Source organism: Argiope bruennichi, chromosome 6 (assembly GCF_947563725.1).
Source record: "Argiope bruennichi chromosome 6, qqArgBrue1.1, whole genome shotgun sequence".
Lineage (NCBI taxonomy): Eukaryota > Metazoa > Arthropoda > Arachnida > Araneae > Araneidae > Argiope > Argiope bruennichi.
This window is the reverse complement of record NC_079156.1, coordinates 66,690,432-66,716,748: the sequence shown is the minus strand read 5'-3', so window position 1 is coordinate 66,716,748 and position 26,317 is coordinate 66,690,432. Positions and strand designations below refer to the sequence as shown.

Sequence of the window (26,317 nt, the reverse complement as noted above, 5' to 3'; positions counted from 1 at the left end):
CAGTTCCGTATTCAGAATCATTGCACCGATTTGTCACTTTTTCGTTCATATGGAAATCGAATGATGCATAGTTACGTCATCACTGATTTTCTGTTTTTAATCAACATCCATTTTCCAGAAACATTCAGGAACACTACTTCACTTCACTTTTCCTGTGAGAAAAAATCTTGACAGGGTTTCCCAGTCGCAAGTATTAAATAAAATATATAAAGTTCTAATTTCACTAATTTTCATTTCTAGTGAAAGCTTATGACCAGTAAATACATCATCAAGGATCGTATTCCCTCTTAGACTCAATTTTCGAAATATATTGCTAAATATAATTTAGACAGAACCCTCAACAAATGGATTGTTTTCACCAACTTTTGTCGCCAATTTATAAGTACAGCTAACTAATCAGAATACTTTGATTAGTAAGGATAGGAGATAGGTTTTTTTTAAAGTTTTTTTATGACATTAAATATATAAAGTTCTCTTTTGAAGCTACATTCGTGTAAAACAAACACACAACAAGTTCAACAATATCATTTCAGAAAACTGTGAAAAACGTTCCTTTACCAAATGACACAAAAAGTGCCTAGTAAGTATTAAAAACGATGCGGTTGTTTTATTTAAAAAATTAATACGAAATTTTGCCAATAGATGGCATTGTACTATCAGAAATTTAAAGACTGGAAATAAATTATTTTTTAACCGACAGTTTAAATTTATACACGTGAGATCCAATCACTCGTGAGACAAAAAAGAAATGAAAGTTCGAAAAAATGTTAGCTTTTTAAAGACTGAAACATGTTTTGCTGCCTAACAATATTTGTAGAAAGAAATTTGCACTTTGTGGAGATTGAAACAATACTGTTACATGACAATATATTCAATAAAAATTCGCTTTGTAAAAATTGAAATCTGTTCAATTACTTGAAATCTGTTCTGTTACTTGACAATATTTGCAAAAATGTTCGCTTTGTAGAGATTGAAATCTATTCAGTTACTTGATAATATCTTTAAAAAAAAATCTTTTTATAAAGATTGAACCCTCTTCAATTACTTGAAACCTGTTCTGTTACTTGACAATATTTGCAAAAAGGTTCGCTTTGTAAAGATAGAAATCTGTCCTGTTACTTAATACGTATATGACAAATTGACAAGTTTTGTTATTCCGGAGTTTGAACAACTACGTTGCATTCCGAACACAGCACTCATGCAAAATGTTACATTTCCAACGCACATGTCGAAGTGTTTGACATTTGTTGCTACAAACTTTCATAAACCAACAGGTGACGAAACTTATTGCATAATAGTTTGCCTCTTCAATAACTGGATTTCACTCCATGTGACTTTGGTTATAAGACTTGTTAAAAGGATAAATTTATCACGAAAAACTATATTTTTGATTTTATCTTATTTCTTTTTTTATTATCATTTTTTAAATTTTTGATTCATTTACTGTTTAATAAATGGGACCATATTATCTGAAATACTTACTGTTCAACCTCTTTAATACTTGGAGAAATAAAACGCCATCTACTCCCCTCCAAATTAGTTAAATTTAATTTGAACATTACTATTTATTCAGATGAATATTCCATTTACTGACGAAGGATTGAAATTATTTGAATTTTCCATCATTGATTTTAATTAGAATAAATAAAAGTTTCAAAATTTCTAATTAATACTTGCGTTTCTAAAAGATGCATATAAAATTCAAACATCGCTGTAAATTTCCATTTGAAAAAAGAATCTGCTCATGTGAACAACCTAATTTTATTGAATCGTCAAAAGACCATCATCAACTTTTCATGAAAAGTTGATGATGTACTCCTTTAAAAAAAGATTCGATTGATTATAAAGACCATTTAAAAAAAAGACTAGAGTTATTTTTTAACTATCATTCTTTTAGAATTTCCGATAAAAAAAAAGAATTATTCAGACCATTAATATCGAATTGCTAACCGGTTTTTTAACTTTCTAGTTAAAAGAAATATATTTTTTTCCGCTGAGTTAGAATTCCTTTTTACTATCGTTTGAAGATATTTTTATCTTTTTATTTCGAAAAGATTTGAACTGAATTATATTTTTCTTATATTTCCATATGAAACATCTAAAATCAATCTCAAAAAGTTATAAAACTTTCTTCAGAAATTTCTTTTGAATTTATTCCAAAATTTCTTCCAACTTTCCTCCGAAATTTCTTTAGAATTTTTTTCCCGAATTGATTACTTCAAGTTTGATGCATAACTAAACGAAAAAAAAATCGTCATGAATTTTGAATTCATTTATGTAACGAAAACAAAATCGAATAAATTTCATATCTTTTGGTATTCTTATATTGTCTTCAACAGAAACAGATTTGAATTTATGCATTCACTATAATAACAAATAATTATAGTGGACAATTGAAAAAAAGTCAAGTAAATGGAAATGAAATGCATTTACAAAATTCAATCTTTTATACAAACATCTTTTTAAAAGATTCAAAATTGCTTTAAAACTCAACAGCGCCATCTGTCTTAAAATAATAGAAAACCGTCAACTTTAACTTATGATAAACAATATCTGGTAATTTGAAACAGTCGGACTGAAGATAATTTATAAATAACATAAACTATAGATAAAACTTATTAAAAAGTTGAAAATAAGTATGAATTTGATAGTACAGATGCAATAAGTGAGTATCACGGTTTCCTTTACGTACTTAATTAATTGGTGTGTCATTTAATATATAAATTAAAACTTAATAAAAAGTTAAAAATAGTATGAATTTGAAAGTACAGATGCAATAAGTAGGTATCACAGATTCCTTTACGTACTTATATCAATTAATTGGTGTGTCACTTAATTTATAAATTAATTAATATCAATTATGTAATTAATTGGCTAATTTAGTGTGTTAGGGGAGGCAAAACATTTTTGTTCCATCTTATTTCTGCTTATAATATACAGGAGGGAGGGGTTATAATTAAAGAGCACATACTCAAACCTAAGCACAGCCTTATTTCATGGAAATTTGATTTATGCATTGTGCAGACCACGTAGAAAGGAAATCAGAAAAAATTGATAGTTTAAATTTTGATCACCGATAGGGCTTTTCGTACAATGTTTTTTCTCGATTCGATTTGATTTGAGGTTTTATATAGCGCGAAACCCTTTATGTAGATAATACTGAGCAAAACAAATTAATTTTTCTAATCCAATTTCCAGTTCATATATATATATATATATATATATATATATATATTAAACTCATAATTTAATCCGAATTACTTTCCAACACTTTATCTTAATTTAGCCCATAGTAAATTCATTCTAAAAATATTCTCTTATTTCGTGTTCCAATTCCACTTTCGGTTTAATTAATTCCCCTATAAAAATAATGCACCATCAAATCAAATCAAATCAAATATCATACGTATCAAATACGTATCAAATGAAAGTGATACTTTCATTGCCCTTGTCAGAGGTCAACACATGTATTCCATCGGCGCGTGGCCGGAAATCCCATGTTATATAAGACTAGTGATCATTTGTTTCGCTCTCTCTCTTCTTTCTTACTTCTGCTTTTGTGCCGAGCTGTGTCTGCTTGTAAATAAATTGCTTTCCCGAGATGGATATTAAAGAGAGAATAAAGCGAAATTAAAAATATAAAGTCTCGTCTATGTCTACAAACCTGCATTCTGCTTCAACCAAAATAACAGTACATATATATATTTTATCTTTTATATATATATATATATATTAATTATAATTTTTTTATATATATTAATTATATCTTTATTAATATATATCTTTTTAATATCCATTTTTCCAGTTGAATTTTTTTTTATTATTTAATTAATTTTCAAAAATATTTTAAGCATATTTCCCAACAATATATTTCAAATAAAAAATACTTGCTCGAGTGATTTATGCATGCTTGAGAAAAATTAACTTTTATCAATATATTGTCATTACATTGACCAAAGCACAGCAGATTAAGTTAACTCTCTCTACAAACCATATCTAGTAATATTCAGCACATGTCTGCATGAAATAAAAAAAAAAAACATGAGGCATGAAATTTTCTAGAAAAAGAAATCCAAGAAAAATATCTATGTTATTTAATAATTCTGTATTATTTAAGTCAAGCGTGGTTTATATGTTTAAGATGATACCTATGCTAACTAAGGCTCAAAAATTAATTTTTAAACCGTTAATATAAGGCATATAGATCTAATAAGTCTGTATAAAAATGTTCAAAATGAAGAAAAGATTTATATTATTTATAATATGTAGTTTAAATCAATAATTGTTCTGATGAATTACGAATTTAAAATTTTTATACAAACCTTCGGTCCAATGAATGACCTTTAATAAAACATTCTTCAGTAGATAACATTTCAAATAAAAATAAGCGAAACCCTTTTGCGACTAAAACTGATGAATATTTGAATATCACTATTTTATTTAAAAAAATGTGCGATTTTACACCACTCCATTAGCTTTCTCAAGAAGAATATACCGAAGAATAGAATCTAGAGTTTCCCAAAGCAGTTAAGCCGGAAATAGTGTAACCGTTGATTATTTTAAAATAGAGATATTGAAAGCCTCTTTATTGTCAGATTTTGTAACAGAAGATTAAAGAGCTTTTTGATTTAAAAGTTGCAGCGTCAAAAATATTTTACTGCATATGATTTCTTAGAACCAAAAGATTATTAGATTTTTGACGTCATAATTTTGTCAGTACATTTATTGGGCGAAAAAAAAAAACAAATTATTATTATTTACATCACATATGCCCTTTTAGAAGTAAAATTAAAAGCTAAATTTATGATGAATCAGAAATTTTTATTAAATAATCTTTTGAGGCATTTCATAAATTACAAAAAAATTATTTTGTAGTGCTATAAGGCTTCAGTGCTTAAGTATTATGATTTATGCACTCAATTTTCTAAAAAACATTTTTGATTTTAATAAAATGTTTTTTGTATTAATTGGATTTTAATCTCTTCCAAATTAAAATTCAAAGTTTGGGGAAGATCACAGGAAATTAGGACAAAGTATAGTAAAATAAACATAATTGTATGAGGCTTCTAAAATAGTATGACTAAAGATTTATAAATATTAAATATGTTTTGAATTATTGAAAGTATAGTAATTAATTTTCAAAATCTGTATCCAAAGATGATTTAATAAATCTATCCAAAGATAAAATAGTATGAGTTACACGAAAAATAAAATTTGAAGCTTAAAAATATTTCGTTTCATTTTTTGTTTTTTCCCCAATAAAACCAGGTTACATAAAATATTTAATTGAAAATTTTAGTAACCATTGATACTTGCGAAACAACTGGTCGCCAAAGGTGACTGGTATTAAATATAAATCTTGGAAATGCACTTCTGTTTGAATATAACATTGAAATATAAAATTTCGGGTGTTTAATAAGCCTATATCAATATTGGAAGTTGTTAAAAGGATATTTATGAGTTGTCAAATTAATGAAATTTAAAATATGTTTTGAATTATTGCAAGTATAGTAATTACTTGTCAAAATCTGTATCCAAAGATGTCTTAAAAATAACGCACGGCACTTTCCAGGAGAATGGTGAGATAAATCATAAATTTCATTCCAAAATCACTCTGTAAAAATTGCTCTCCATCTTGTATTTATCAGAATAAATCTTTATTGCCTATTTATATTAAAATTATAAGAAAAAATATTATAATAAAAAAATTAATAAATATGTTGAGACCGAAGAAAGTACTTAAATGATTGAATGTCTGCATGATGATTGATGGAATGTAGATCTATAAGAATTTTCAACTAAATCAGTCAAATGATAGATTGGTCTTCAATCTGCGTGTATTGTGTACACGAATATGACAAGCCAAGAATACAAGAAACTAGATGACTGAAGTTTGGTACGTTGTTTTTGACACGAAAAGTGCAAGATAAATCTAAAAATCACGGAACAAATTTTACAAACCTTTATTGAATTATAGTATATCTAACTGCAACCATAACCATAAAAAGTTATCCTCGCCTTTCTTTAGTATTCGGAGTAATCTGAATGGCCAAGTCACTATGAAGATTAAAATAGTCATTGTATTGAATTTATCATAACTCTCATTATACCATGGCTCATGCGCTTTTCCCTCAAATATTATACGGTGCATTATCGGATTGGGGGTAATAAGCCCTTTATTTTTATTATACCAATCAGGGATAAGAGAATCAACCATCATACCCCTACAGGATTATATGTAAAGATATACCAAATATGCTCGATATATTCTCGTTGAACAGCAATGAAAACTTTGGACACTTAATCGCAATTGATTATTTAAAGCATCATTTTCAAACTCTTTTGGGGAAAAAAAGCAATATTTTTGTATTCCCCTTACAGCACATTTTATGGCATTTTTTTATTGTTATTTCTAAAGTCTATATTGCGTAATTGACTAACAAATAAATTAAAAGGAAAACATGTTGATCTTTGCATAATATTATCGTTTCTCAGATGAAACGCACGGAAAATCGATTGTATTTTATTTATTCTTTACCCGTTTGGTAAACTATTTCGATGAATAAATTTTCTATCTTTTTTTTAATGTATTTATTTTTTGTTGAAAATAAATAATGTGCTTCAAATCATTAGCATGCACGCTATAAACATAGATTGTTCTCGCGTTTTCGTCTATAAACAAATTTGCTCATTTTAAGAGTTTAAAAGATTTTTTTTTGGGGGGGGGGACTTCGCAAATTGCACGTACAAAATATTGAACTAATGCTTTAGTTTTTGAGAGGAATATTTCATCAATCGTTCATTTAACGTTTTCTCATAAAGATAATTAACTTATCAAAATATTATGCTTAATACTTACAAAAACCCATGACTGATTTTTTTATGTATATAACTTTTCCATATTTTAGATAAGTTTGATGAAAAAAATTAATTTCCTCTGTAGAATTTTATATTAGATTAAACCGAAAACTGCATTATTAATTTACACTTAAATTTCTATTGATCTGAAAGACCAAGCTTCACTCAGCTATCTTTATTTTTATTTTTTTACTGCAAAATCGACTTTTATCGGAGAAAATATTTAGATACGAATCACATACTGTTTACATATGAATATTTTTCAATCTCTCCTACATATGAACTGGTCTTTTGAATAAAAAAAAATTGATGAATGCACTCATTATTAACATGCTATTCAAAAAAATCTGCTATATTACAATATTCATTTTACAGTTTACCTATCATTACTTACATTCTTGAAATTACACTCAGTTTTGCCATGGAGAAATCGGGCCCTAGATGGCGCTATATGACATGGTCAGTATGAGAGCAGATAGAAAAAAAGCTCTAATAGTTAGTTACAAAAAAAAAATTTTTGTGAGTAAAATCGCGTTTTTTCCCGGAAAGTTGAAAGACACCTATGTAGATAAACTTAAAAAGCAAAAATATTAAATATAAATATATAAGTAAAAAAATAAATAAAGCAAAAGGTGGAAGTCGAACCCAAGACCCGCAACACACGCGTCCTTCATGTTGTTCTAAACACCATACAGCACTGCACACGCTTCGAAGCGCAAGTTGAATATACTTATTCTATTCATTATTTATTAAAAAAAAAGCCTTTTTTTCTGTAAAATTGCGTTATTTTAGAAAAGGCACATATACGAACAAACTTAAAAAGCAAAGCGTTATTTAAATATAAAATTTTATCCAAATCGTTAGATCCGTTTCCATCCAAGATACACAATATATATATATATATATATATATATATATATATATATATATATATATATATATATATATATATATATATATATATATATATATATATATATGTATAAAAACTCTAATTTCAATTTAATTAATTTTCAAGATTTGATCTTAATTTAGCCCATAATAACTTTATTTTAAAATATTCTCTTATTTCGTGATCCAATTCCACTGTCTCTACTTAATTAATTCAAGTGAAGCTTTATTAAACTGCTGAATCAGCTAAAACTAACTTTCGCACACTGCGCGTGAAGAGGCAAAATACCGCTGAGGAAGCAAATTCTTTTTTTTTTTAAATCTCCCTGTGTTTCCTCTGCCTTCTCCGCGCGTGTAACGAAAATCCCTATCGAAATCTCGTATATATTAGCACTATGAAGAAATGTTTTCCCTATCAAAATCTCAGGTTATATAAGACCAGGGATAAAATGTTCAAGAGCTTTTTTCCTCATTCTTTTTCTGTGTCGTTCTGTGTGTTCATCGCTTGTACAAATGCCTGCTTCTTCAAAATGAAATAAAACGAGGTCACGAAATTAAAAGTCTCTTCACTGTCTTCAAACTGCATTCTGCTTCACATAAAATAATGCTTATATATATATATATATATTGATAGAGATGATTAATAATTTCCTTTCGATAATATTTAGAAATATTTTACAATACTTGTACTTTTTATTTCTAAGAACTTTAGAAAAAAAAATTCACTATATGATTTGGAAACAAATTTTGCTGTAAACAAAATACCACAACCATCCTTTTTTTTTAAACTGCGGTTAAGCTCAATAGAAGTCAAGAATAGAGGAAAAAAAAAATTATTTCCAACAGTTATCACCAAAGATAATTGCTATTTATTGTCATAAACAACAACCATAATCGCCATTATATTCATGATGACTTCGACATAATCGATGCCTTAATCTTCATGGCGATTTCAACATAATCGATGCCTTAATCTTCATGGCCTTTTCGACATAATCGATGCCTTAATCTTCATGCCGTTTTCGACGTAATTACTATGAAGATTCAGACATTTGTCATATCAGTGATTAATGGTAGCGCCCACCTATCTTCGAAGAAATTCGCTCTTAGTGATGTAAAATGGACCTTAAATAAATGGACCTAAAATATTTTTAATGGAGCATATTATCTTATTTTGTATTGATTCTTTGAGAAAAATCAGCTCCACAATATTGGCGGGAGCTGAGGTTGAGTCCTAAAGCACATCCCCGGCCACGGTACAACCTCTGCCGTTGGCGGAACGTCCCGTCATCATAGGGTAGCTGACCCAACACCATTTCTATACCCACCTCAGCGGCGAGAATCCACTACCATACCGGAAGCTTCTCATTATTACATCTGAGGTACCTTTCCCAGTGGAACGCACTAAAATAATATAAGATTGTATGTGCATTTGCTGTAAAATTGCTGCATTTACTGTAGAAAATTAAGTTAGACTAATATGGTTTGCATAATGTCACAGGAGAATACAAGGGATCAAGAATCTGTATAAAATAGATTTTCAGAGGAATGAATTCATAGGTGTATGTGTTCTGATATCCTTGCTGATTTTAGTTTCTGTTAAATTCGTGTTGAGTTTCCACAAATAGTGTGAGTCCACAAGTTTTGAGACAGACAAAATTTCCATCGTGAAACGAAACAAGTTAGATAAAAGATTATACATAAAAGTATTTGTGTAATATTCTAATGATTAATAGTCAATTATTTTGAATTAAGTTTAACAAAAAATAATTTTACATTTCAGATAGAAGTTTATGGCAACAGTTCTCAATGATAAATAACGTCAAAACAATTTAACCTTTCCACAGTCTGATTTCCTTTCTTTCTGTTTGCCATTTTTTTTGGAAAGTTGGCTCGGATCCAAAACTTTAGAGTTGGAATCTATCCCAAGATTTTTGTTACATCAAGTATTTTAGTGCAGTGATGTATGTGAGGAGGAGGACAGTGTCTAGAAAATTTGATTATGACTGACAAATGAAATTTCAAAGAAGTGGACGAGTTTTTCTCTTCAATATTTTCTTTTTAGATGATATTTAAATTTATTGAAGCTTATTCTCATTCAATTCTGGCTTAGAATTTACATTATTTCAAATTGCTAACCCAAATTTTAATAATTAATGGATGCAGCGTAATCTTTTATAGATAATATGAGCTCTAAATTGCATTGTAGACTGCTTTGAAACTTAGAATTAATTAAATTACATTGTCAACTGTTTTGAAACTTATAATTAATTAAATCACATTGTTGACTGTTTAAAAACTTAGAATTAATTAAATTTCATTGTCGGCTGTTTTGAAACTTAGAATTAATTAAATCACATTGTTAATTGTTTTGAAATTTATAATTAATTAAATCACATTGTTGACTGTTTTGAAACTTAGAATTAATTAAATGGCATTGTCGACCTTTTTGAAACTTACAATTAATTAAATTACATTGTAAATTGTTTTGAAACTTAGAATTAATTAAATTTTATTGTTGATTGTTTTGAAACTTAGAATTAATTTCATTTCTATTAATACGTTGATAAAAAAAATAGAATTATAAAATATTTGAAATTTAAAATTTTTAATTAAGTAAAAATGCTGAAAATTTCTCCGCATCCTAAAGTACCTAGGCAATTTAAATAAAAAATAAATGCACCAAAATATACCGTTCTTTTGCAGCAGTCATTGGTTAGACTTAAGATAGGTGACTACATAAAAAAGTCGGTTTTTTATTTTTTTAAAAATGTGATTTGTGTGTGTGTGTGTGTTTAAAAAAATATTTCTTGTTATTTATCGATTGACCTCAATATTTAAATAATGGACAGAAATACAACTTAGTTTTTAGTTCTGAAAATAGATAATATATTTCCTAAGCTATCTGCAAACATTTAAGCGAATCATTTAATAAAACTCTAAACTAAAATACTTTTACTTTTATATCTTTTTCTAGACAAAAATAAATCTTTTTTTTTGTTCAAATTAAAAATAATTGTCACTTAGCTACTACATTTTGGTTTCATAGACGTTTATCCAATCATTTTTTATGCAAATATTCAAACCTATAACTATTTTCGATCGTTTTTCAAAAAATTCTTCCACGCACCTTATAATGAAGGTACATTTTCGTCGCCAAATTCACGAAACGCTCGCCAACCATTATGCTCACCAAAATGTCCCAGTCTTGGATAGCGGCAAAACGCATATTCCCCTTGGATGAATCTTTGCTCGAGCCGCATTCAATTTTCACTTTTAGAGGATTACAACTGGAACTTTTTGGAATCAAAAAATTATATTTTGATGATTGTAGCTTAATTCTATCTGTTAGATATTGAAACTAACGGTGAGTGAAGAGAATATTTACCAGAAAGTAAATAAAGAATAATAAATATATAAAATTTATTTATTCTACTAATTAGGTATCCTATTTGGAAAATGTATTGATATTTCAATCATTATAAAGAAGTTAATGTCACCCGAGGTCTAGAAGGCCTTCAAGGGATTTTTATTTTTTAAATTTATTGCTACTATTTGTATTCGAGTAAGACATAAAATACATAATTAAATACTTGAGAGTATAATACATTTTAGTGCGCAGGAAAAATATTATAACTATCTTCTTCTTTTTTTTTTTTTTTTTAGTTCCTAGATATTAATTCGGAATATTTTGCTATTGTTGGTTTTCATATTAATCTTTATCTATAAGGAATGTGAAAACAATGTATCATCTAAATAGAGACTCAGACTCGGCTTACGAGTACAAAAAGTTAAATATCAAAAATTCTGCAATCCGGCGCACTGGTCAGAGAAATCATTGTGTACAAGAATCTTAATTATCTTGTTACAACAGCGTAGAAATAATTGCTACTCAATTTTCCATCGAAATGCTATAATTAAAGCTGTTATAACTTTGCTTATATGCAGCAATTTCATCATAAATGTGTTTGTATTGATGCACTAAGAAGGGTGTTTAAAAATAGGTCTTGAATTGTTGCAAAGTAAGTAAAAATCCTCCAAAGTTGACATTAGTGTATTTCAGCTCGACTAACAGTTCTTTTTGAAATAATATAAAAGCTAATGTTAAGCTTCAACTTGTCAATGATTGATCCGACATCATCCTCTTCAAACCATTGCATCCTAAATCTTATGAAGGATTTAATTTGACTACGTACGTATATTTGAAGGGTTTCCCATAAATTCGAATTTCAATGACTAGGTTCTCCACAAAATTGTGAAGACCAGTCACTATAGATAAGGTAAATAAAAATATCGTTTTGACTGAAAAATATGAGTTTATGACGGCGTTTGCATTTTGGAAACATTCTGGTTATTGGATGCTATTTAGGGAATAACTTCTCCCAGAAAATCAATAAGATAGTAGAGTTTTAAAGAATCTATTTTTTTTAAATGAGCCGCTCAGAAGCCAATGCGGTTAAGTCCAAAACACAGAAATTGAGAAAATTAATGTTTTTTGATACATTAGTTTTTAAAATTCTTGGTTCATTAATTTAATTAGAAAAGTGTATAAAGTCTTTTTTCGAGGTGTAAACTCTGCAAAAAAACAAGATATGTACAGGATGTGTAAATAAAAACGTAAGTATTTATTGAAATAATGACAGCATCTTAAAAATTTTAAGACTTATACCTTTTGGCAGCTGAAAAAGATAAGAAATTTATGTAAAAATAATAAAATAACATTTATTGTCATAAGTTTTATGTTTATTCATCATAACAAACATCATCATCTTCTGAGTTATTTAAATGTAAATCTTGATCTCCACGTGTTGTCCTTAATGTCCTGTAAAAGTCGTGTTTAATTAATTTTCGCTAACACTTCAACGTAATATTTTTGTGTTTTGACGCCAGTGCATAAAACTCAAACAATTCTAATTAGAAGTAATGGTTACAGTTACTATGAATTTCTTGTTTTTCAGCGTTACCAACAAATATCGAAAGAAGAAGAAGAATTTAATTTTTATTTCAAAGTTTATGTAAAAAAAATATTGGTAAAAGGTGGACTTATTCACAGTGGCTTCTGAAATTATTATACAATATATTCAGAAGCTATTAAAAAAAGGACTGTCTAACCTAGAAAAAAGTAACCAACGAGTAAATCCTTTAATAACTAAGAAGATTATTATTTATTTCATCAAAATTTCCAAAAATCAGAAAATATCAAAAAATGGACTTAACCGCATTGGCTTCTGAGCGGCTCAAATCACCGTCAGATGATGACACGAGCGTTGGCATTTTCTCTCAAACTCCCAGCTATGTCTACTATTAAATCCTACATCCTACTAAATTTTCGCACCAATACGAGGTCCCTTGACCCATAACGTTAAGATTTAGCGTATTTCAAGTGGTATCAGTGGTACAGTGGACATTTGGTGGAATCCGGTTTCGACCTGGCATTTCCTTATCCCGAAGTATATTTACCATAATACCATCGTGGATTAAAAAGTGATGCAGAATTTCTTGATTTGAATGACAGTGCTTGGAGATCGATGTATACAGTCTTGAATACTTTGAAACAGATAGATTCATGTGAAAATGTGAACGAGGAATCAGAGCATGAATGTTTAAATGAAGACAATAATTTAGCTGACAATGAAATAATGAACAACAGCGAAATCCTACAATCATTTCCCGAAATTGTGCTAAATGCATCAACTCCCACAGTAGTAGAATATTATCTCATACCGGAGTGTGAATCATAATTCTAAATGGACACATATGAAAGTTCTAACTTACATTGAATACTAAAATTGCATTTCCCATGTGGAAAAAATGAATCCTAAAGATGGGTTTAAACTCAGCTAGTTATAAGATTCCAGAAAGTCAAGCATGGGCAGAAGGAATATCGCGCATGCGCTGAGAGAACAGACAAAAGCAAGTTCTTGTCTCGACGGGAACAAGTAGGGACCTCCGAGAAGAGTGCTTTCTCTTCTAAACTTTTATTGCTATCTTCGTTCCCGGAGGCCCCAGATGAGTACATACCATTGTATAGTACCTGCGCATGCATAGTCTTGCTGGATGGTTTGCAGCTGGCTGAGTGTAAACCCACTTTTAAGGTGGGTTCACACGAGGTTCACAGTTGCGCGCAATTGTTGTCTCTCAGCTGTCAGCGTGTGAACAGTTGAGACAACGTCAATGGGACAATGGCAAATGGTTGTCCCGACGGGACAACTATTTGCCATTTTCCCGTTGCAGTCACGTGATTTTCTTGAAGTAGGCGTGGCCTTCTATTGCGCGCAATAGTTGGCCTCGTGTGAACCCACCTTTAGAAATCTATGCAAGTATCATGTGACCATGTTTATTTATTTAACCCTCGCCAGCTTAACTTACCAATACGGAAATGGTGAACGACTCATGAAAGCAGGGCATCAAACAAAACAGATGGGTTTGTCGTATTTGACTTAATAATAAATTAAGGGCTTTTTCTTTTAGTTGATGCACTTTTTCAAATCATTGTATATGATATCACCAATGCATAAAGTGCAGCATTTCCTAGAATATCGAGACATTTAAAAGAATACCAAAAATTGGGTGGCAATGTATGAAACGATTAACATTTAATATATTTATTAGGCATTCTGTGTAGAATCCAAATTACAAGCCAGCAAAGTACAAAATGCATCTAATTTATTCCGAATGTCCAAATGAAGAAGAAATTTTTAAAACTCCTGTTTCTTTGGAAACTGCAGTGAGAGTTTCAATTCCAGATTTGCCAGAGGGCAGTTTCTATCGATTTGGAACTTCTGAAAGAATTTTAAAACAACTTGATGTGAGATCTCGGTTCACTGTATGCTCTAAGAAGTTGCTGAGATTTCAAAATGACTTCAAAATTCCTCTCTGCTCAGTCGCGCTTTCACAATCAAATGGAAGTAGCCAAGGATTTATCAAGATGTGCCAAACAAAATGCCAAAATATGAAATGTTTTTGCGTGAAAAAGTAATGAAGTGTAACCTAAATTGTCATTCAAGCTATCAAGTTGAAACAAGTAGGTTAATTTTAATTTATTTTTCTATATGAAAATTTGTTCTCTTCAATAAGAAAGACATATTTTGTTTTGAACAACTTTAATTCTCCTTATGTAGTTTGAATAAATGTTTTTAATGGCTATGTTTCATTATTTTGTTTCAAAATATTTGCATTTATGAGGAATGCATGTCTTTGAAATAATAGCCTAAGCATTATCTTTCTTTCATACTTTGTTTAATATTATTTGCTATTCTAAAGGTAATATATTAAGCCAAGGAAAAATAATATTTCTCATATGTCATACTTTACCTAAAAACGCCCGGCATTCTATAAAATGTCTACTTATTTCACAGATTTGCATATATTGTCAGTAACATATATAACAGTTTAACCGGAGTTTCTTTTTTCCCTTTTATTCTGAATGATTGAGAGGTGTTTTTTTTGTATCAATATGTCAAATTTACAAAGCCAAATGCCGAATTTCTTTTAGCAATCGTATTATGTCAACTATGAAATTCAGAAGATGAATTCGAATTTCCAAGGATTCGTTTTCAGTCTTTATTTTTTTATTTTATTTTACTTTTTGGTGAATGATTCTAACGTTGAAAGTTTTTTCAATCGATTGCTTCACATTGCTTCAAAAAGAAATACATATATATCTTTTATCTTCGAGTGTGCCATGGCCATATTCGCCAGCAAGTGCCAAGAAAGATTGGTTGGACGCGACTGATACCGGATGCATTTGACTGATATTTACCGAAATACCATCCGTCGTCATCGATCACTTTACAAGAAAATCGAAACTCCGATTTCCAACTTCGATCCAAAAACGAATCGCAAGTGTCTGCCCTTGTAACAGAAGGAAAGACAATTTTCAACAAAATTATTTTTGTCAAATGCAAATATGTGGTGGTTCTTGGACTAGGATTCATTTTCACGTCAGTTGCATTATGCTAGTTTGACTCTATATTACGATGTTTTATTTTATGTTTGTTTTGTTCGTTAAATTTGATCATTGATACCATGTGAATTTTTGGTGATTAGTGATAATGAATTTGATAATTTATAAAAGAGAACAATTATTTTTAGGTTTGCAATTACGTAATATGCCTTTTATGATTAATGGTAATGAATCTAATAATTTATAAAAGGGAGCAAATATTTTTGGATTTGGATTACGTAATTTTTGTGATAAATAGTAATGAATCTAATAGAGAATTCTTGGTGATTCATGGTAATGAATCTAATAATTTATAAAATAGAGAGCAAACATTTTTGGGTTTGCGATTACGTAATACGTATTTTTTGTAAATATTATTAATGAATCTAATAGTGAATTTTTGGTGATTCATAGTAATGAATCTAATAATTTATAAAAGACAGCAAACAATTTTGGGTTTGCGATTACGCAATACATCTTTTTTAGCGATTAATAGAAATGAATCTAATAGTGAATTTATGGTGATTGATTATTAGTAACGAATCTAATAATGAATTTTTGGTGATTAATAGTAATGAATCTAATAATTTATAAAAAGGAGCAAACATGTTTGGACATGCGATTACATAATACGCCTCTGGAAATTCTTCGTTGGAAAAAAAACGAAAAAGTTAGCACTCAGGTTCGTTTTATTTCAGTACGAAAAAATATTAATAACATTAATACTTATGAAACATTACTGTAAACTGGAAGACTGTCACGCTTAAATACTTTACTAAAGGGTAATATTTAATAGAAAGACCCAATAAACTGTAATTAATTTATGGATGCAAAATGAAATGGTTTTTCCTCAAAAGAACTGAACGAGATTGAGGGGAGTTAAACAGCAGTTCAAACAATCTTTCTTCAAAACAAGGTTAACTTAATTAGTTTTATTAGTTAGAAGTATTAATTAGCATTAGTTTGAAGAATTAGTTTCATGCATAAATTCATTAACCTTTATTCCTATGAAATTCATAAAAAAAAATTTTAAGCACTTTTATTGTACTAATAAGTTGACACAATTTTATCAAAAATATGATGTTAAAAATTGAAAACGTAGGAGTCGTTGGAACAACTATTTTCAAACAAATTAAAATACCATTTACTATGCATATTTTAGAATGTTAACTATATTTTTGATTTTTAATGACTATTTGGTTTTTTTTTATATTCATTGACGGTTAATTTTCTTATAGAATTGTTTTCATCTCCTCACGTTTTTGACTTAATATTCATATTTTTATGGAATAAATATGATTTTCTAATTTTAGAGAAATTTATAAAAGCACGCTTAAAAACTATTTTTTTTTATTCTCTGTATTTTATATATCATTACCATAATAATTTCATGCATACTATTAAGAAATTTTGTAATCATTTTCTTATAAAAATCGCTGTCTAATGGCATAACTCAAATGGAATCAAAATTGAATGCAGATATTTTTCGATTAACTCATAATTCTATAATTATCAAAATATGGAGCATTACTGAGTTTCACAAAATTTTCGATTAAGAACATTCTTGGAAATGAGTAAAAGATTTATCCAAATTTTCATCCTAATTAACTTGCTTTGATTTAAATTTCAAGACACAAATTAAATAAAGTAGTCAAAAAAAGCAAACAAATGTATTTAAAACAATTCTTCACATTCTTCAGTCGACATATTAATTAAAAATAAGCCATTACATTTCTTGATTGCGTTGCTTAGATTTTCTAGATTAGTGTTCATTATCCATGTGATGATTTTAATCCAAATAATGTTTTATTTTCTCTTTTCGTTTAGATTTTTTGGTCACCGCTGCGGAATCTTTTTATTCCGAGCTTCCTAAACTGTTGGTTAGCCAAATTCGCTCTAGAACACATGTTTGTAAGTATATTTATTTATTTTTATGATTTTTTTTTCTGATACTGTGTGTTTAATAATAAAAGCCGGTGAAACTGTCTGTTTAAAAAAGGATTATTGTTAATGAAAGTGTAATGCAATAAGTGATCATCACTTCCTAACGTAACCCATTCTTTGTATTTGAAGGAATAATATCACGGATACTGTGGTCAGTTACAAAGTGATCACATCCTCGGCCCATGGCAGAGACAATGAATTTACTATTTTTGTTGTACCCCTAAGTGGAAGCGAGAACCGTCGTATTGAGTTGAGATGATTCTCAGCCACTTACTCTTGGTTCCCTCCCTTTTGTTTAGACACTTACTAGAAATTTTTCGATATTTTTTTTTTTCAATTTTTAATTTTTAGACTAAATTTGATGTTAATAATAACACAATTTTTTTTGCTATTATATTTAATATCCTAAAGATTTTTAGAATTCCTCCTAACATAATGCGGTTTAATAATTCATTTGCATTTATTTGCAACAACTAACTTGCTTATAAAAAATTTTTAGAAATAGATATTAAAATGGTATTTTAAATAAAAAAAATTTTATCAGAAATAATGAGGGATTTTTTTAGAATTGATGTGCCTTTATTTATATGCATATATATATTGAATTTTATTTGCATTTTATAAATTTTATGTATATAAACTTTTGTATAAGATGAACAAAATAAATTTAGTAACGTTTCATTGAATCTGTGAATTTATTTAAATGTTACATCTATTACTTTTAATTGGGAAAAACCTTCATAGCTTAGACATGTGTTAGATAGTAACATAAAATAATATTTTTATTCCAATTAAAGTAAATCTAAGGACCCTAAAATGATTTGTATCAATATTTTCGCCAGTAATTATACGTTCCAACTTTTCTAATTAATTTTCACCTGAAAGAGATACTCTTCAAAGACTCTCTAATATGGTTTCGAATGTCCATCGAAATACAGCTATTAAATTAATACTAATTTAACTACTGCTTTAGCTGTGGTCAGAAATTTTATTATTTAAAACTGGAACTAGAAAATTCAGCAGCTATGGTTATTGCACGGGAAAACTGTACTTGTATGAGAAAAATTTTCTTTTGAGTCGCTAATTGAATATTTTAGCTTTGCTAATATCAAATTTTAATAACTTAATAATAAGAAAAATAACAAGAAATTTTAACTGATTATGTTAAAAACCTTTTGATTTACTTGATCATGTTTGCTTGATCAAATTGCTTGAATCTTTAAAGAGTAAAAGGTCAAAAAAGCGCATGTCTTTATATACTGGGTGATTCAAAAGACCGTTAACATTTGAAAATTCAATAATTCACCGAATAATGTTGGTAGGGAGGTAAAAATTGACACACGTGCTTGAAATGGCATGGGTTTTATTGAAACCAAAAGAATGCAAAAAGTGTTAGAAGATGACGATTATTTGATTAACGTGTTATGTACCGAAGAAGTCCATTTCTCACTCAGAGGGTCTGTTAACTCCCACAACTGTAAAATTTAAGGTAACGAAAATCATAACTGTCGTAGAAACACCATTGCATGAGGTTGGTTGTGAGGTTACCTGAAGTCGCAAGCCTGCCGCGATCGTCGGACCTCATTAGGGATGTTAAAGGACAACATCCAATGACAATTTCGCACCATACCTACAGATATGCTGTACAATGCTGTTCACTACATGGCTCCTCGTTTATAGTTATTGTTGGCAAATGGCGATCAATATGCTGAGCATTATAAGAACATAGTTTTTGCTAAAACTCTATTTTTATACTAATCATTGTGAAGAGGTGAGGGACGCGTTAGGATAGAACCTGGGACCTTTTGGTTAGCAGTCCAGTAACTAACCGATTTTGCCAAAACAGCTGTTCGGGTAGAAGCGTTGTTACTGGCTTATATGCAATTCACCACAATTGCATTTGTTATCATATGGCTGTTTTTTGCACTTTTGTTTCAAGAAAACCCCATGTCATTTCAAGCTTGTATGTCAGTTTTTACCTCCCTACCTACATTATTCCGTACATTAATGAATTTTCAAATGATGAAGGACTTTTGAAACATCCTGTACTTCATATACGATAAAGTAAAGTACTGATCGTTAAGATAGTCGATCTCGAGATTTTAATATCTCTCCACGATTAAAACCTTCTTTAACTCTTTCTAGGGCCGTGGGAAGTATGCTTCCCACCAAATTTATCAATCTTTGTATGAAATTATGTAGGTTGGCATAAGTTCTGATAAATTTTTTTAGGAAAACAGAAAATTAGATGCTTTAGTTCTTTATTTCACACAAAATAATGTGTCTTGATTTGTTACTTAATTATAAATTAACCAAAATAATTAATTAATCAAATTAAATTTATCTAATAAGCTAAATGAATCCCTTTTCTTATTCTAATTTCAAGTCTAAAAATATTTTAACATAATATGACTAGAAAAAATGGCCCTTTAAAGGGTTAATATTAAAAATAAAGCTTCACTGTTTCTCTGTCTCTTAACTCAAATATGAAGTCAGCAAGATGAAAAAAATTTTGTATGTAATCATTACATCAAAATTGGAGATGTATATCAAATATTAGACGGTCTTTGTCAGCAAGAAATCTGCCTGTAACATGATATTTAAAGTCTGCCGTCATATAAACATTATATCTGAAATGAACGTTAGCTATATAGTTGAAGTTTGATGTATGATTTTATCACCAAAGGGAAGATTTGTATAACAGTGCATACTTCGTCCGTACTATATATGTATATACAGCAGCGGAAATCCTACAACAGTTGACAGTTTGATTGTTTGTATATTTACACGTATATGTTTTCGGGTATAATAACTGAATAAAAATATTTTCTATGCTAACATATGAGAAACATAAAATTCCCAACTTTTTGTATACATTTATTATTCTATACTTAGTTGCAAATACCTTAGAATTTGAGACTATCGTTACATAGACATTCTGTTCTCTGTTGTTCAAGAAATAACCTCCGCGGAAAACATTATTTATGTACATATGAAACGCATAGCCCACAAGAAGAGCCTCAGACAGGCGGAATCGCGATAACATATTCAAGAAGAGAAAATATGCCATAACATTTTCTCAGAAAACTGTGTAAATATCAGTATATATATTATTGACGCAGAACGGTTCTTTTGATAACTGATTTTTCCTCCTTTTTTGTGACCTTTCGCTTATGTCTCGGACAAATTTCTTTTAAATCATGTATATACATCAACTGATGCAGGATGGCCAGGGCAAACATCTAAAGCTGTGGAAGAATCGTAAAAACTTTTATATAGTTTAACCAGTTACCTGTTTTTAACGAGTGTACTCGTCATGGAAAAAATAACACATTTTGGTATTGACGAGTTTATTCGTCAGTAATATTTTAATAAGTAATGACAATTTGCAGTTTGAATTACAATTTTTGTAAAAATTCAAACATATTCGTAAATTTCAAGATGTTTAAGATATTTTGAGGTCAAGTCGAAATCAAAGGAACAAATAAAAGATTATGCGTTGTAACATGATTTGATCAATACCATTGCGTTGTAGCATACTTGTCTCAATAAAATAATAAATTAACTTTCTTATGTTTCTTTTCGTTTATAGGCAAAAAATGCATGTTAGTTCAAGTAAATAAATAAATGTGGTTATTAAAATAAAAAAATAAAATTCATTACAGCATAATTTCATTTTACACATACTCTGTGTTTGGCGAATACACTCTTTCCGAAGAAGTCGAAACAGTTAATTTGAACAGTGGTTAAATTGATGGCAACTAAAATTTGAAATTGGATTTCAATGGCTTGGTTCAAAGGTTTTGGCTTCGAATTGGAAGATTCCAGTTTCAAAAACACTATTTGTATGCAGAATTGGCTCACTTTTTATTTAACGACGAAGGCCAAATGTTTCCCGCTAAAACTTCTTAAAAATTTGGAGGAGAGTGACTGTCCATATGTCGTCTTCTTCATCTGATCAAGGTTCAATTTTGAAAAGTTCGTCCACAAATAGACCTCGGGTTATTTCTAAAATAGAACTACCAAATTTTAAGTAGATGTTGGCAATCTGATTCGAAAATCGACCATATGTTCTCCATTTATGTGTTTCTTATATTTGTGATCGTATGCAGGCTTTTTCCCATTATTGTCGTGTAGAATTTTGAAGTGTTTCAAATTTCTACACGACATCTGCTTTATCTTTTTGAGGTTCAAATTTAAGAAATTAGTCACAAAATAGTTTTCATATAATCTATAAATGAGCATTAATCTAATTAACTTAAATTAATTTGCTGATTACAATTATTTAGATAATCATTAAAGTAGAATTATAAGGCAATAGGAGGCATATCGAGTATAAAGAATTTGCCATCATAAAAACCGATAATATAAATCAAAATTTATTCATTTATTAATGTGGCTGGCGGTCTAATGGAGGAATTTTAATTTTGACCCAAAAAGGTCACAAACATAGGCGGATTTTGGCATTATGTGGTCCTAGGCACAGCACACTTCCTTCTTTCAATAAACTAGTTAATTTAGCTCTACATTTCAATATATTTTAAACTGAATATGTTAGTGATTATGTAAGGTTAATTTTGTTTATTTCATTAAATTTGTGAAAATAGATTTCTTCTTATGCGTTGTGACACAGAACTGCTCGATATATGCACTTGTACAAATTATCATTCAAACAGAAGTTCAGTTTTATAAATATTTTTATGATGATTCTAAAAAGGATATATAAAAACTTCATAAATCTGTCAGATTTGATCGCAGAAGATAGAATAGTTTCTTTATTTAAAAGTTGAAGTGTCAAGAATATTTCGCAGAATATGATTCCTTAGGACCAAAGGACTGTGTAAAATTTAAATTTCATATTTTTTTTATAAGTGCATTTATTGATTGAAATAAAACAATATTTTTATTACTAACTTTTAAATGTTTTGAAAGTAAAACTGAAAACAGAATTTTGAGATGAATCGGAGACATTTTTGTTGAATAATTCTGTGAGATATTATACAGATTATGAAAATTATTCTGCAGATCACTAAACAACTTCAATGCCAAACGACTCTCCTTACGATTTTCATATTTAAAAAAAAGACATGGCTGGTTTCAGCAAAAAATGTTTTTATATTAATTGCAGTTTAACATTTTCACTCTAATTTAAAGTTGACATTTTATGGTCGCTGGCAGAAAATTAAAGAGAGATAAGTAGAACAATGAACAGAACTGTTTAAACCAACATAATGGTATGAGTGAATTATGTAACTATCAAAATTTGAAGCTTACAAATATTTTTGCAAAAAAAAACTATTAAAAGACCAAGTTACATAAAATATTTAATTGAAAATTTTAGCGATCATTAATACTAGCGAACCAGCTGGTCGTGAAAGGCGGCTAGTAAACTTAATTTGTCATCCCGCAAAAATTGACGCTCTGGCAACAAAATACTTGAGCTCAACAACAATTTCTGGATTTCTTTTTTTCCCATTTTTTAGTAAGAGGCCACGATTCGAAATATTGAAGAAACACCCACATTTCTACTGAATAATATCATTTATTGACAATTCAGTCAGTTCGAAAGAAAGGTATATCCCGAAATAAAATGTTTTCAGAAAGTGAAAATATAGCCATACCATTTGCTATTTCGCTGTATGAATGCCCGTTATTTACGCAGTAAGCACTTCCAGTACTGCATTTTCTTCCTTTCAGGTTTTTGTTTAAAAGTCTGGTATAAATTCTTTTTCTTTTTTACTTCCCAACAGAACTTTTATCTTGACCAGACAACACAGTATTTATCTTGGTTTGGTTGTTACTGACTTTTACCATGAACTGTTCAATATGATAAAGGATTTTCTGTTTCCCACTTGGAACGTTTATTGCTTTGCTTTTAGAAATACGATCTGTGGAAAAATCGTAAAAATTGCATTAGCGTGAGATCTACATTTTCTTATACTCAGAAGTATCTTCATGTTTTGTTTATGTTTCCGAGTTTGAAATAAAAATGCTGTGTTGGAGGTAATAAATTAATTTGCAGACTTGTTCGTATTTACAGTGCCTTGTTTGACTTCGTCTCAAAAATTATTACCTGGAATAAAGTAGCACAGATAATACAAATAAATGTGTTGAATGAAAATTCAGTAGCTATTCTGTCAATAGTCATTTCAATATTTTAGTTCAGAAGTTTTTAATTAACGGAATTTTTGCTTCTGTGGTTGGTAATGGTGGGAAAATCAATATATTTAAAATAATTGGTCAAATCAAAGTACCAATCCCTTCCCCCTCCCTTCAGCCAGCCACTGTTACGATTTTGCATTTTATAGACCAACATACATAATTCCAAAAATGTGCTTAACGCACATGAGTGCCTATTAGTGAAAATTCATCAAAATCTTGTTCGAATTTTTTGATGATTACGGTTACCGCTTCGTTGACGCTTTTTGTTAAAGAATGTTGCAACCATGCGATGACTTGGCTTCAGCGATAAAATTTATTGTTACCCTGCTGACATGGGATCAACTTTCAAAAAAGTTTCGTACTGAATGGTTGCGGCGTCGGTAAACCTCGATGAAATAAAAAGTTGGCTTTCGAATTGTCGTTGATTTAAGATAAGATTACAGTCCACTTATTAAAAAAAAATTGAAATGAACCAGCTTAAACTTATGGTAAATTCGTACCAATTACAATGTTTTTTAATTCCAGATTGTAAAAAATGGAATATAATAAACAGCCATAAATAAATCTTACAAATATTATTAAATAAATATTATTTTTTCACTTTTAAACTGTAACCTAAGCTTTAGCATTATTAACAAAACTTTTTTTGTACACTGAGATAGTTGGGAGGATTGAAGATGACAATTGAGATACTGAAAAATAAAATGCTTCATCGAGGCTTTATATATGCCATTTTGGCATTTTTATTTAAGGCATGGTTACAATTATTGCATTATATATGCCAGAATTGTAATGCTTTATTCCTCCCAACATTAAATATATGTTGGGGGGTTGATGTTTTCGATTGATTTCAACATATTGTTACGAACCGGTGATGCGGCTTCCGAGCATAGCTGGTTCCATAGGAGGTCCCAGAGCTTGGCGACAAACTTGGCGATCATTTGGCGATTTTGGCGCCAAAATAGATTATACCCGAAACATCGAGAATTTTACCGATCCGTCCAGTAGGAACGGAGATAAGCCTCGAACGTTCTTGATTGGTTGAGAGGCTTCTAGCCCCCCCCCCTCCTGAGACCTATAAAAGGAGCTGCAGCTGCCGGTGAGTCGACGGTGAATTGAGTTGTGGACCAGTGAAGTCGAAGAGTAGTCGGAACCGACCTTCCAGAGATAAGCGGAGCAGCGACGGAGTGAAGCTAGTGCTGAACTAAGCTGTGTGCTACTGTCTGTAGTAGAGTTTTATATGCTGCACGTCTCGGCTGAAGATAATCGTCTTCTGTGCTATATATAGTTGTCGTCTTTGTGCTGTCCTGAGTGTCTTCGTGTAAATAAACGTCGTTGTTTTATTTTCTACTGCCGCCTGGTGATTGAGCGTTCTTCACACCATATAACCCCCACTATCCAAACGAACCCCGGAAATTTCGTAACAATATATATTAAAATTTGCTTTTATGATGAAAATACGATTGTAAATTTAGAAATTTATAAGCTTGAATTTAATTTTTGGAAATTTTCTCACGCTTGAGGGTAAGGTTTTCATGATCAAATGAACAGATATTTTAATAATTATTTCGACATTAAGAGAGTTGTTTGAATTTTGCAACAGAGTATTGTGTCAAGAATTCTATAATTTTACAGTTGCGCTTTTAAAACTGCATTTATAAGGAGTTTTCTATGTTAATACTAAAAAGCATAATGAACTCCTTAACTTTTATCCTTCCCCTGCCCTTATTTGCTTGATCTTATTTTACAGTATAGCTTGACTCCGATGAGTTGTCGGATGTATTTTAACAATCACTGGTTATCATGCGAGTATATTTTGATCATTTAGGAGACAGACGTGAATCACAACTTACCAGAAGTGAATCAAAATTTACCAGTTTCGCTCCTTCATGATACTGAATTTGCCAACAACTCTTCGTAAAGAAGTAGAGAAAAATGCATCGAGTTCAACATAATCTCAATTATTTATAACAACCCTATTAATTTTTCTTAATTGATTCTCCGTTTCATATTTTTCTCCCTTGGAACAACTGAATTTGTCTGTTTGAGGTAGAAGATAGGCCGCCAACTGATTAGAGCCGTGCTATACTATCTCAATTTTCTCAACTGAAAAATTTCATGATTAAATTTTTTAACTAAATTTCGTAAAGAGTTTTTATTTAAGTTTATAATCTTACAAAGAGTAAACACCGTGACATCTCAAGACCATTTAACAAAGTACCATGAAAATTCAAAAGTACCAATACAAACATTTGAGTTACTTTGCTTTTTATATTCACTTATTGCAATTACTTAATTGGAATATTTCATTATTTATGCCATTGTAGTAATTACCACAAAATTTGTGAATTTCTTTGTTTATTTTTACAATTTAATAATCAAAATAAGCCAACCTTATTATATACTAGCCGCCTTTAGCGATTAGCCGGTTCGCCAGTGTTAATGATCTCTAAAACTTTCAATTAAATATTTTATGTAACTTGGTCTCTTAATGGATTTTTCTGCAAAATTTTTTAA

General features: G+C 29.6%; 1 protein-coding gene across 2 annotated transcripts in view; it reads left to right on the top strand.

Annotated features, from left to right (window-relative positions):
• Nucleotides 1–26,317, top strand: part of LOC129972386 (potassium channel subfamily T member 1-like) — a 452,573-nt gene that overhangs the window by 321,063 nt on the left and 105,193 nt on the right. For both annotated transcript variants that reach the window (XM_056086510.1, XM_056086511.1), the window contains exon 8: nucleotides 17,522–17,605. In XM_056086510.1, the coding sequence (XP_055942485.1) occupies nucleotides 17,522–17,605 (84 nt within the window). The remainder of the gene's footprint in view (nucleotides 1–17,521; nucleotides 17,606–26,317) is intronic.